At 50.8% G+C, this 13,522-nt stretch overlaps 1 protein-coding gene across 2 annotated transcripts; it reads right to left on the bottom strand.

The window, feature by feature from the left end:
- Positions 1 to 1,036: 1,036 nt before the first annotated feature.
- Gdf11 (growth differentiation factor 11) lies at positions 1,037 to 11,746 on the bottom strand. Of its 2 annotated transcripts, XM_057758184.1 has the most exons (4): positions 11,262 to 11,746; positions 6,549 to 6,625; positions 6,228 to 6,395; positions 1,037 to 5,602 (listed from the first exon to the last, which is right to left on the bottom strand). In XM_057758184.1, exons 1-4 carry the CDS (start codon positions 11,701 to 11,703, stop codon positions 5,222 to 5,224), a joined length of 1,068 nt encoding a protein of 355 aa, XP_057614167.1. In that variant the 5' UTR covers positions 11,704 to 11,746; the 3' UTR covers positions 1,037 to 5,221. The 2 variants fall into 2 exon arrangements, with proteins under 2 accessions (XP_057614167.1, XP_057614166.1); XM_057758183.1 differs by having other exon boundaries at positions 6,228 to 6,625.
- Between the last annotated feature and the right edge of the window lie 1,776 nt (positions 11,747 to 13,522).

Here is a 13,522-nt window from a genome sequence, read left to right as displayed (position 1 = left end):
TTTGTTTTGTTTTGTTTTGTTTTTTTTTTTAATGTGGGAACTAGGAGTCCAAACTCAGGATCTTTATACTTGAGCAGCAGGCATTTACTTACTTATACCAGGTCCTCTTCTTTTAAGGTATAATCATTGTCTTTACTTAGTTTGCTTTACCCAAATCTTAAACTAAAACCCAGAGTCTGATTTTGTACCCCTGACCTGCCTCAAACTCACAGAGGTCCATCCGCCTCAATTAAAGGTGTGCACCACCGCTCTTGGCTTTTCCCAAATCTTTTATGGTGCTTCCCAAATGTGTTTTTTTTTTTCCTTTTAATTAACCCTTTTTCTTCCATTTCTCCAGCTGTTCATATATTGGTCAGAAGATTCTCTTAACTTCTAAGCCTGAGCATCCTGTTCTGTGGTCTTTTAGTCATTTTGCACAGTGAGCATGAATAGATCACAATGCCTATGTTTTTACTAATTAGAGCCTAAGTCTGTTTTGTTTGACTAGACAGTCCTCTAGGTTTGGGACCCAAGCACTGCTCTTCATCCCCCAGTTGATGCAGCATCAACATTTCCCTGGAGTTCTTAAGGGATTTGGTCAGTGCTATGGCCACAGTGAGGACTGGAGCCCTTAGCTGTGACGCTGTATCTTTTTATGGTTCTGTCCGACCTGAGAATGGCTGAAAGCAAAAAGGCTGGAAGTTTTGGGGTGAAGACTTTAAGAAGAAGGAAGGTATGAAAGCAGAATTTATTAGTCTTTGAGGCTTGTTAGTTGACATGAGAAACGGAGGAAATTCAGATAGTTGAGATAGGATGGCTTTTTTTTTTTTTTTTTTTTTTTGAGACAGGGTTTGTGTAGCCTTGACTGTCCTGTCCTGAAACTCACTCTGTAGACCAGACTGGCCAGGAACTCAGAGGTCTACCTGCCTCTACCTCCTGAGTGCTAGAACCATTCCAGCTAGGATGAGTTTTTCTTTTCCTTCCTTCTTTCCTTCTTTCCTTCTTTCCTTCTTTCCTTCTTTCCTTCTTTCCTTCTTTCCTTCCTTCCTTCCTTCCTTCCTTCCTTCCTTCCTTCCTTCCTTCCTTCCTTCCTTCCTTCCTTCCTTCCTTCCTTTCTGGAAGGGGGCAGGGTTAGACAGGGTTTCTTTGTGTAGTCTTTGCTGTCCTAGACTTCCAAACTCAATAAGTTTTTCTTAACTGCTCTCTTGTACAAGGCCTCCGACAGGGGTACTTATTTTCTATTTATTAATCCCTCCAAAATCTAACCTCCCTTCTTGAGGCAAAGTCTCTTATGTCTTACAGCCCAGGGTGACTTCAAATGAGCTATGAAGCAAGCAGAGGGTGGCCTTGAATTTCAGGATCTTTCTGCTTCTCCCTCCCAAGGACCTGGATTACAGGCTTGTGCCAGCATGCCTGGTTTTGTGTAGTGCTGGGCAGGAACTCCATGCACACTAGGCACACACTGTCAGCTATGCACACTCCCATCCATAAGCTGAAAGACACTGGAAAAGGTTCCACTCAGCCAACCCTTTGGACCCAAGGTGTTTCTCAGCTTTCTCACTTCTGTTGTCCCTGAATTCAGTTTTCCACCTCTCATAATTTAACAACAGATTAAATAGATTAAAACATGTTATTGCATGTTAACTACCCGGCTTTGATTCCTTGTTCTACCTTACTACTGGATCCTGATTTGGCAAGTTACTTAATTGCTCTGTGACTGTTTCCAAACTATTGTGAGGGCTGCAGTGAGAATCCAGTGATGTTATCGTGTGCTCAGCACACATTCCTGATGGAGTTTACATAGTGTTAGCCCTGAAGTCTACCAAAGTAAAATTGAGATCTAGGATCCAATTGAGATCCACACACACCTGGACAAGCAGGTTCCAGCTAAAGAATGGGGGTTGGGTGGTGAGTGGCGTAATCTGGGCCTTCGTGTATATAAATGCAGTCTGGCTCCTTTAGGGGGCACATATATGTGAGACCAAGAGACCCCCTTAGTCTAGCTCATTTGCAGGAAAGCCTTAATGGAACTAATGGGACAGAGAAAGCCAGGTGGCACATTGAATCCTGTGACTCAAGCAAGATTAATGTCTTAGGAATTATGCTGTGGGCATGTGGGAGCTTTTATAGTGGATTCAATGTTTGGAACACAGAACTACGGTGGGGAGCTGCCAGCTTGATTTTGGGAATACTCTTAAGGCAGCCAGGATTGGAGGACTCTGTCAGATTATTTCAGAGCCTAGACTTTTCATTCTGTGCAAGTAGGTGTTTTGTGATCTTTGGGACTGTTTTATGTCCAGCCCTCTGAAGAACTCTTAAGTCATCTCCCTTTCCCAGTGTCTGTCCATCTTGTCATCACCCCCAGTGCCCTCAGTGAACTCATCTGAGATGGTTTGTTGTTCTCTCAAAGCCTCTCTAGTTCTAGTCTCGCGGGTACAAACGTGACACTCAGGGAGAAGAGCTCACCACTGAATTCTAAACTCTTTGCTTTTATTTTTCTTTTTTCAGGTTCAAGTGCTGGATTGTGTCATGTGACCGTTCCAAAACTCAGAGCACCCTATGGCCATCTTTGCCCTCTGTCACATAACTTGAAAACTGCCCGATGGCCTTTTGCAATGGTTCCTTCCTAAACCTTGATGTCAGTGAAGAAGTCCTTTCCTGGCATCCCAGTGCCCCTGTCAGCCCAATACTCCTCAAACACCCTTAACAAACAAAGGCAATCACACACATGGTGTAACAGATACACAAAGAATTACACTAATAATGAATGACACTTTCAGAGGAGCACTGGCTAGTCCACACAGGTAAGGTGTGGGAAGTGCCCGCTCCTGCTGAATTGCTAGGCCATGTCCTCAAGCCTCTTAGGGGATAGAAAAGACCAGGAAACTGAGGCTTAACTCAGGTTTGTATTCATAAGAGAACCTTTCCCCCTGGAAAGGTATTTACTTGGTGGTGATAAAGAGGCAGTATTTGAAGTTTAATGCCCCAGCTCTCTAAACTATAGTAGAGAAGTTGACCTGATAACCTAATTATCCGACCCTTACCTTTTCCAAGATCAATAGACATTTGACCTAGGAGGAAAGCATCTTCTCGCTGCTTTCTATTGCTCTCCTCCACCAAGAAGTGTGGTTGGTGGTGATGGTCAAATGTGTCTTGTTCTTTAAGATGGGGTAGAAAAAGAGATGAAGAACAGGGCCAGAGAGAGGCTTGGGACTAACAGCTACTACATGGGAAGTGAGTTGAAAGGCTTGACAGCCTTGTCCATTCCTTGTAGGAGACACCTCCTTTTCTCTGTGAGATAGGAGTTAGGTACCAAGGATAGTCACACACCTTTGTCCTTCCTATGGGCTGGCCCAAGTGAGAGAAGCATGATCTCAGGAAGCACAGACCTTGGTTCAGTACTTTTCTATGTCATGTCTGGCTCTATTCATGATCATATTGCTGTAATCTCCCTCTCTTCCCCCATCCTCTCAAGATCTTGTCTGGAGCCAAGAGGCCACAGGTGAGGTATGGTTAGGGTGTGGAGATTTCAACTCCTTCAATTCAGGCATTGTCCAGCTGAGAGGCAGAGGGTACTTGTGCTCTGAAGCCTGACTCCTTTGAGCCTCACATCTCTTCACCACCATTGTGGTGCCCTGGTTATCTAGTCCCACAGCGAGAGGTATTTTATGTCCATAAAGTGCCCGTGGTAAGTGCTCAGAATTCATCTCGTGGCTGTGGCGGGTGCTGCTGTTTCTCATTCCATCAAGGGGAAGAAACTGAGGCACAGTGAGTCCAGAGGAGGGTGGGTCGGATTGTGGGAGGAATGAATGGGCCCAGGTAGTGACTTGAAGTGGCAGCTAATTGCTTGCCTGTTTCCTAAGCCTTCCCAACCAAGGATTCTCCATCCTCCCATCCTCTGCTGTAACTGGCCTTGTCACATGCCTGTACTGTCCCATCCCTGCTGTCAGGTACTGCTATATTCCAAAAATAAAAGATAAAATTATAGACACTCTTCTCCCTTGTTCTCCCTTCTTCCACCCTGAGCTTTGGGGTTGGGGACTAAAATGTCCCCTTCAGAATCCCATCCACTTGGTCTGCTGGCTGTACTCCCTAGCCTAGAGCAGTGATTTGGATTCAGATGCCCTATAGCCTTCAGCCTCGTTACTATTCTTTTGACCCTTAACCCTTCCCAGACCTGGGGGGACTCTGGGATCTCTAATTTTTATTGACCTGAAGATGGAGGCTGAGAGCAGGGGCATTCCACAGGCTCTTTGGTCTCTTGGCTGAGAGGGATTGGGGATAAGCAGGCCGTGCCCTCTGGCTAATAGTACCACAACCAAGGTAGGCCTGAGGGGTAGTTTAGTAGTTCTCATAGATCTGGATGTTGAGGTTCCCCTCCCCCCAGCTCTTAAGTCTGAACTTTTTTCTGTTTCCATGACCACTCAGCTCAACCCGTTTGGCTCAAGAAGGTTGGTTAGGGTGATTATGGGTTCGAAGCTTCCATGTGTCCACCCTCTTGCCCTTTACTCCCATTCCCAACCCTGGAGGCTTAATACAAGTGCTTAAGGAGGTTGGTGTTGGGGAGAGCAGGGTTTGGGGAGTAAGGGACCAATGGGGCACAGTGGGCAGGGTCCCTCCTATTCCAGTAAAGCCAAATACCAAAAAAAAAAAAAAAGTCACAATAAATAAATAAATAAAAAAATTCCCAGGTCCTTCCTTTGCCCCATCCTTACTCCACTTCTGGCTACTGTTGGAAGGAGAGAGGGAAGAAGCTAAAAATGGACTTCTGATTTACTCCTACTGAGTTGTCAGGGGAACTCCCCAATCTATATCAAGCCTCACCTTGCTGGTAGAAGAAAGGAGGCTTGGGGAAGGGCTTTCATTTTACTCCCATTTCAGTCTCTTTCTCCTTGTCTGTCTTTAGCCTCTATTCCTTTGCCTTCTCAGTGTTGCTCTGTTTGCTCCTCTGTCTCTATCCTTCCATCTTCTTCCTCTGTCTCTACATCTCTTGTCTTCTTGCCAAGCCTTCTCACCTGCAAATCTCAGGTACATTCCACCCTGACTGCCCTTCCTTTCTCCCAGCCCTCACCCTCCATCCCCACCTGCCTCCCTCTGTTGTATTGCACACTGCTTGGTCAGGGAACAAGGTGTGATGTTCATGGGAAGAGGTGGAGGGCACTCTAGGGCTTGGGGGAATGGGGACCAGGGCTGGGGTCTTGGGGGAGGGTCTATGAGGGAGGCATCCACTGTAGCCCACACCTTAGGAGCAGCCACAGCGATCCACCACCATGCCAGGGATCTTGCCGTAGATAATCTGCTGCTTGTCATTGAAGTAGAGCATGTTGATTGGGGACATCTTGGTAGGGGTGCAGCAGGGCCCAGCGGAGCCTCTTGGATTGGCCTGTTGCACCAAGTGGGTGTGTGGATACTTTTGCATGAACATGTACTCGCACTGGCCGGAGCAGTAGTTGGCCTTGTAGCGTTTAGGTGCGATGATCCAGTCCCAGCCAAAAGCCTCAAAGTCCACCGTGAGAGGGTATCGGCAGCAGCGGGACTCACTCGAGTGTTCATCACAGTCCAGGCCTAGGTTCCGCCGGGACCTTTTTGTGTTCTCTAGGACTCGAAGCTCCATGAAAGGATGCTGAGGGTCAGGGAGAGGGGAAAGAGATGTGACATAGCCCTGAACAGTTTCTCTTATTTTCCTACCTGCATCTCAACAGGAGCATCAGACCAAAAACCATGGACATCTTGGCTTGTTCCTTGTTCCCACCGACAGACCTACCCACTTCTCTTGCCATCTAGCTATCTCTTCTGCTCATGTTCCTTAATTCTTCCTTTCCTGGCAGTGTGACCTCATCAGATCCTCATCATCAATGGCCAGGTTCTTTAGTTTTGATTCGAGGTGGAATCTTACATAGCGCAGGCTGGCCTCAAATTTTCTATGTAGCAGAAAATGGTCTAGAACTCCTGATCCTCCTGTCTGGCCTCCCCAGTGACAGGATTAGACAACACCACGCCCAGACAAGGGTCAGTTTTGTGTTCCCACGGGTCTCCCACTAACTGACACCCTCACCCCAAATCCAGTTTCAGTTTTCAGCTGTTACCTGGCTTAAATCCCTGAAAAGTGATAGTTTGCCACCCCACCTCCACCTCCTCTGGAATTAGTTCCTGGCCCCAACCCCCACATTCCTGATCTACTTTTTCTAACCCCCATCTCCTGGGGACAGGTTACACATATCCACCACCACTTCAGGCCCCCTGCTCACCAGCCCCTCAGCTCCTGGCCCAAGGGAAGTGACAGCCAGGTCTGTGCCACTGGGATCAAAGGCGTTGATCTCGATGCCCCAGTTGCTCTGTGGCTGGCGAAACCAGCTGTGTAGCACTTGCTTGAAGTCGATGCTCTGCCAGTGGCCGGACCGTGAATGTAGCTCAATCTTTAGTGAACGGATACGGATGTGACGCCGGCCTCCACCCCCTCCCCCTGCGGTCCCTTCCCCAGTTAGGGGTTTCAGTCGCAAGATCTGCAGGTAGACTGTGGCTGGGCGGGGCACAGGCCGAAGGTACACCCACAGCTGGGCCTTCAGTACCTTTGTGAACATCACCTTGGGGCTGAAGTGGAAATGGCAACAGAGAGGGCTGCCATCTGTCTGCACTGCAGGGTCCGCTGATAAGAGAGAAGGGGGTACAGCATCAGCAAAGGGTGTTTGTGGAGGGGTTTAGCAGCTGTGGTGGCTTTAGCAGATTCTTCTCAGCCTGTCTTCCATTCTTCTTTACCCTTCTCCTGTTCCTATCTTGTTAGCTAGTATGTCTCTGGTGCCTAAAATTGTCTCATCTATAGGATAATAAACTTGTTAGGCCCTACCGATTTATACCCATTCTCTCTACCATTTCTCCTAACACAGAGGATCCATCTACCAAATGACCCGCTAAGGTGCTTACTGAGTCTCCCTCCATCTGAAGGCTTCTTGGCCTCTGTGCTTCTCAGTTAGTCTCTAGCTCTTTCTGAGTCTTTACTGTTCTTGATAGAAGCTACCGCTGTCTACAAGTTACCTTGTCCTGGTTTGTCTTGTCAGCAGGTGGAACCTGGCAGCCCCCCCTCCATCTCCCAAAAAAGCAAAAAGAGGCATCAGAGGAAATAACCCAGCGTTCAGAGAGATGGAGTGTGGGCTAAATTTATAAAGTAAACCAGAATTCAGATCTAGGCTCCCTATTTGCAGTAGCACACCATACAGAATGGAACTACCAGGCATTCCTCTCTGCACTGCTGCTCCCTCATCTCAGCTGCTGAAGGGAAACTGCAGCGTGTCCTGCTCGTCCAGAGCACAGAAATAACACTTAACACACCAAGGCAACCATAAGCAGTCATCTTTCTACCCTTGAGCTCCCTTTGGTTACTCAGTCCAGTGCCTCTAAGTCTTTACAAAGGCTCCTTGTCCCAACTTTATTTCTCACGGATGGTTCTCAATTCATCCCTTGGCTTCTGTTCCAGCTCCCTCCTCTGTTTTCCTTAAACTCGTTCAGTCTTTGTTGTTTTGAGGCAGTTTTGTCATGTATCCATGGCTGTTCTGGAACTCACTAGCCTCAGCTCACAGCTTCTCATCTTCCCAAGTGCTGAGATTACAGTATGTACCGTGATGCCGAGCTCTCCCTAACCACCTAAGTGTGTTGGCGATTACAGTATGTACCATGATACCCAGCTCTCCCTAACCACCTAAGTGTGTTAGAGATGCCCTAAGCTATGTATATCCATTCTCACTGTAGATAGGAAGAATGCAGTGAGGGTTTTCCAGGGCCATGTAAGTTTGGTGCTGTCTAGGCCCTTACCTGTCACACCCAATTATTACTACCTGTACAGTCATGGAGAACGTAACATCTTTTGTCCCCATCACCCCAGGAAGAAGATTCTCCAAATGTGGTGAGGGAGAAAGTACTTAATGACTATATACTCAGAACACGACACACCATGTCCTTCTGCAGCGTCTTTTCCCTTTGTTCTTCCAGTATCTGCTCCCATCAGGTAGAGTAGGGATGAGGAGTGGACGTTCAGAGGTTAGGAGGGCAGTCAGAGTGACAAGCATCCAAATGCATATCCCATCTAATTGCAGTATGGAGATTTGTGTGTGCATGTGTTTGTGTTACTGGGGAACAAACCTAGGGCCTCACACCTGCCAGGCAAGCACTCCACCACTAAGGTACATTCCCTGTCTCTATTTTGAGACAGAGTTGCCCAGGCTGGCTTTGAGCTCTATACTTGGGCTTTGAACTTCAGAAATTCCTGACTCAATCTCCTGAGTAGCTGGGATTCCATGCAGGCACCACCAGGTCCAGGTAGAATTATCTGTTTCTTGCCATCAGAGACTTATTCCTCTGAGGGTCTATACTGTTTTACCGTCAGTGTAGATCCTGCACCTGCCATCATGCCATATGCAGAATGTCCGGTTCTTCCTAGACTCTTCCCTGGCAGCAACCAAACTCAGCTTAACCATTGCCTGGCTTGCTGCCCCGTATCTAACCTTACCCACCATACTCCCCAGTGTGAGACAGATAATTCTGTGCATTAAATAAAGAATGTGACAAATAATGATAGCTTCTCCATAGATGTTCACTTCATAAACTAAGCAGCCCACTTAAAGCTGGGACAGGGTGATGCGATATCCCTCTCAAGTCTGGTTCCTTTGGACAAGGGTTCCTCTAGCTCTCCACATATTATATCTCTGTGCACATGCAGATAGTCAATGTTTCTAAGGGACAAGATGTAGGGAAGGGAGAGGTTGGAGATAGTAAGGTAAGAATGAAGAGATTGAAGGCAGGCTAGAGGGCTGCAGTAAGGAGAGGAAATGTTTGGGAGATGGAGAATACTGGGTGGGCTCGACTGGAGTGGCAGGGGTTAAGAGGGCAAAGGTAGGAGAGAGTCAAACCTCAAGGGGTAGAGATGATAAGGTGCAGAAGGAACAAAGAAGCAGGCAGGTAAAGAAAGCTACAGAGGGAAAGGACTTGAGAGTCCCCAACACCCATTTAGGCCCAGCTCTGGTGGGGAGGGAGGGGCCACATCTGTGTTGGATTGATTTGGTTGGTGGCGGGCAGCAGGTCAGGTTTAGTGGGCGGTGCTGATGGGGGAGAGAGGTCATTGCACTATTTTCAGCAAAAGCCCAGCCCCCTCTCTGCTTACAGCCTCCACCCCACCACTCACTCTCTCCCAACTCAGGCTGGATGGCCCAGGGGCAGGAGGTTGGGCGAGAGGGCAGGGGCCTCTGAGCGAGCACAGGAGAGACAAACTGAGGGGCTGGGCTTGGCTCCCAGAAGAGCAGGGGGCTGGGTTCCCGGGGATGAAGACTGGGGTGGGAGAGTGAGAGGGTAGAGGGAACTAGGGCAGGCAGAACCGCCTCGGAAAGGTGGGGGCTGGGGTCCGGGGTTGGCTGGGGGAGGGGAGGAGGGGGAGGGGAGCAGAGGCCATCTCTGCTGACAAACACCTCCCCCGATTAGCAGAGCACAAGTCTCTTATTAAAGCGGGTCCCTGGGGATTAGACTATAAAAGTCTCTTTTTCCTTTTCCCCTCTCTCTCCCTCCCTCCCCTCCCCTCTACTCCCCCTCCCTCTCTTAAGGTCGCAGCTACACTCTTAAAGGGGAAGTACAATACCTGGTTTGAAACCTAGTTCCTGGATTACCTAAAGTCCTGGAGTGGCATTAAAATGGAAGTTAGGGTGAGACCCCAGCCTCACCTGCTGGTGCACTCCCGCCTCCAGGTTAACCTCTACTGCCCAGTTCACTTGCTGCTGCTTCCCACTACCAGAGTTAATTCTGGGCTCAAGCCTTTTGGTTAAGGGGTGCTAGGAAGAGTGAAGGGCAACAGGAAGCCCACAGCTAGGCCATTCACCCTGGATACACACACTTTACATCACACAGACCAGAATAAGGAAATTTTAGGTCATTCATAATTTCTCTACAACTGTTTTCTAGATAGAATCCTTTCCCCATCCCTGCCCTATTCAATCTCAGACTGACCCTGGTTTCCAAAAGTAGAAGCATTAAGAACATGGGAGACTGAGAACCCAAGATCAGATCTCCATGCCCTCCTCTCTCTCTCTCTCTCTCTCTCTCTCTCTCTCTCTCTCTCTCCACACACAGACACACACACACACACACACACACAAAATTTCCTGGTTCTTTGAGTTTTCTTTACAAGCCTGACCAAGTTGGAGTTGAATTCTGCAGGAACTGGGTGGCAATGTCAGGCACTCAACCTCCCAGGTGTGCACCCGGGCACCTCTGCCATGGGGGTGGACCACTAGGATTTCTCGCAGCCCCCAGCTTTTTATGACCCATCTGCCAATAAACCAGTCTCCCCCACCCCTTCTGTTCAGAGCCATAAAACCAAAGGAGGGGGGCTTGCCAAACCACTAGGGAACAGAGAAAGCCTGGTTCCCTGAAGTTGGGGGGGGGGGGCACGACAATCGGTGGGGGAGGGGAGCAGGGAGTCACCTGACCCTAGGGAGAGCAGGCAGTGGGGGCGGTAGTATTGGCCTGGATTTTCCAGGCCATAAAATTTCAAAGCAGCTCATGTCTATTAGAGTGTTCATCCTCCGTTTGGCCAGAGACTCGGATGCCTGGGTTCTCCCATCCCCCTCATCTAGTTCTTTCTCCCTGGGTCTTCTCTGGCTCCAGTTGTGGGTAGGACGGGGAATAAGGGACAGAATACTAAGGTGAGAGTAATCAAACGATACTCATTAAGTCGCAAGCGCAGTGGAGTGGAGTTGTTCGAACTCTCTGTACCAGGAAGGAACAGCTCTTCAAGCTCCTAGGGGCTACCCAGCGCGAGATCAGGTGCAGAAAGAGAAGGTGTCAGTCAGAGGGACACCAGGTTTGGGTCCTATGCCTGTGGGGGTTAGAGGAACCTCAGTTCTCCGCAGCCTGGTGGGCGCCTTACAGAGCACCAGGCAGGGAGCTGGTGCCGGTGCCAGAGCAATAGGAAGATGGCACTGCGGCCCAGCTGGGACTGCACTGGTCACGGAATCTACCCACCTAGCGCTTCAAGGAGAATCACTGTTGGGTGCCAGTTTCTGGGACAACTTCAACTTGACTCTTTTTTCCGCACAAGGGTGGGAAGCAATATCTCACAACCTGCCCGGTTTGGCCAACCCCCCACCCCCCACCCACAACGGGGCGTGCACTCAACTCCGCTGCCCATCTTCACTGTTCGAAAAAGTTGTGTGGAGTGGCCCGGCTCCCCAATCCGTCAAGTTTTTGCAGAAAGGTCCTTCCCGAGAATGGACCACACCGCGCGCACCCCGTAGCCCACTTACTCTCCTGGGCCATGCTTATGACCGTCTCCGTGGTAGCGTGGTACTCGTCCTCTTCCAAGAAGTCCTCGGGTTGCAGCGCGTCGCCTTGGAAGTCGTGCAGATCCAGGATCTGCTGCAGCGGCGGCGCCTTAGGCAGCAGCTGCTTCACCACCTCCCGGCTGATGTTGGGCGCCTCCTTGAGCCGCAGTTTGCTCAGGATCTGCGACTTGATGCTCTCCAGGCGCAGCTCGCGGCTGTGCTGCCGCCACACGCAGACGGGGCAGCCGTCCGGCTCCGGCGCAGCGGACGGGGCCGGCCGGCTCGAGCGCTCCCCCCCGACCCCGGCCGCCGCCGCCGCCGCTGCCGCCACCGCCGCCGCGGGGCCCTCGGCCGCCTCCCCCCGGGGCCGCAGCTCCAGGGCGAGGAGCAGGAAGCCCAGCAGCAGCGGGGCCGCGAGCACCATGCTGCAGGGGAGGGGAGGAGGACTGGGGGGCGGGGACGCCGGAGTCCCGCGGGGAGGGGGCGGAGGGAAGAGGGAGGAGGAGGGGGTCCGGGCGGCGCGGGATTGGGGGCTGCCCGGCCGAGGGGGGGCCGGGGGCCGGGGGCGGCGGGCGCACGGGCGGGGCGGGCGGGCGGCCGGGGCGGGCGGCTGGGGGGGCCCAAGCCCGGGCCGGGCCCTTTATAGCCCCGGCCCCCGTGTCGTCAGCGGCCGCGATTGGCTGCGGAGCCAACAAAAGAGGTAGCGCTGTCATCCGAGGCGAGAGAGGGAGCCGGAGAGAGCCAAGGAAGAGAGAGAGAGAGAGAGAGAGAGAGAGAGAGAGAGAGAGAGAGAGAGAGAGAGAGAGAGAGAGAGAGAGAGAGAGAGAGAGAGAGAGAGAGAGAGAGAGAGAGAGAGAGAGAGAGAGAGCGCGCGCACGGGAGCAAAGAAAGATGAAGAGACCGAGCGAGAGATGAGGGGGAGGGGGGAGGCCGGGAGGGACCGAGTCAGAGAGACCGGGGACAGACGGAGCGATGAGTAGGGGTTGGGGGTGGGGGAAGAGGCAGATCCAAAGAGACCCAGATAGGAAGGGAAGAGGGAGAGACAAAAGAGAAAAGAAGTCACAGAGGGGAGAGACTTAGCCAGAAAGCCAGAGCAAAGACGGAAAACGGTCAGGGGAACTAGTGGGACAGTTAAAGAGAGTCCGAGACAAAGGTGGACCGCAAAGAGGGGCGGTTGCCTAACCGAATTCTACAAACTCAAGCAGGACAGGGCAGGAGAGGTGGGCAAGGGGGCTGACAGAGATTCATTACCGTGAGGGAGAAGTAGAGACCTGGAGATAGCTTGAGAGGAGCCCTCGCTGAGGCAGGTGCAGAGAGAAAGAGGAAGAGAGACAAGTCCGTCGTGGTGGGAGCGAAGAGAGAGACACCAAGGGGAGGAGAGGAGGTGGAGATGGGAACAGCCTCAGCTACTTGAGGTAGCCCAGGATGGTTAGGGGGAGCCATAAAGTGAAACATCAGGCTGACTTATCACAGCGATCCCGGTCGAGGAAATTAGGAGAGGAAAATTAGGGACAAACGGAGAAGTTGGGGAGGTGATGGCAAGTACTGAGATAGGAAGGAAACTAATGGGGAGAGCTGTGAGCTTGAAAGTGGGGTTTAATGGAACAAAGGGAGTGACCGGGCTGGAACGGGTGAGAGCCATGGGGGAAAGAGATGAGACAGGACTTGAAAGTGGTGCTTGGAATCTGGACCCCTGCGTTCCCAGTCAGGCCTTTGTTTTACATGTATGAAAAAGAGCTTGAAGTTTAAGGCATCAGGGTGGGAGAGAGGTCTATCTGCAGATGGTTAGTGGAACCAGCGAGCTGCAACGGACCAGCCTTAGTCTTCAGGTGTGATCCCAAGCATAGCCAGACAGCAAGACAGAGGAAGGAAGAATGCCAAATGATAAAGGGGCTTCAAGGTGGTCACTAATGCTGGTTACCTTTTCCCAGACCTCAGTTTCTCTTTCTCTCCCTCTCCCCTAAACTCCTCTCACTCCGTTTCCCTATCCTTGCTTTCTTCTTTGAGACAGTGTCTCAAATGTATCCCAGGCTGGCCTCAAACTCAGCTATCCTCCTGCCTCAACCCTCAGAGAGCTCTTTGCTTGGACACGCCTTGCCTTGTGTCTGTGGAGATCCCTTGGCAAACTGAAAGTGTTTGGGGCTTGGGGCTTGGTCCTCTGCCATGTCACATATCGTTCACTAATAAAAATGTATAAACTCTAGTAGGAAGGCCCATCTCAAAAAACTTAAATGAACAAATAT

This window comes from Chionomys nivalis, chromosome 25, assembly GCF_950005125.1.
Source record: "Chionomys nivalis chromosome 25, mChiNiv1.1, whole genome shotgun sequence".
NCBI lineage: Eukaryota > Metazoa > Chordata > Mammalia > Rodentia > Cricetidae > Chionomys > Chionomys nivalis.
The sequence above is the reverse complement of the archived record's forward strand: the minus strand, read 5'-3'. Positions and strand labels throughout refer to the sequence as shown.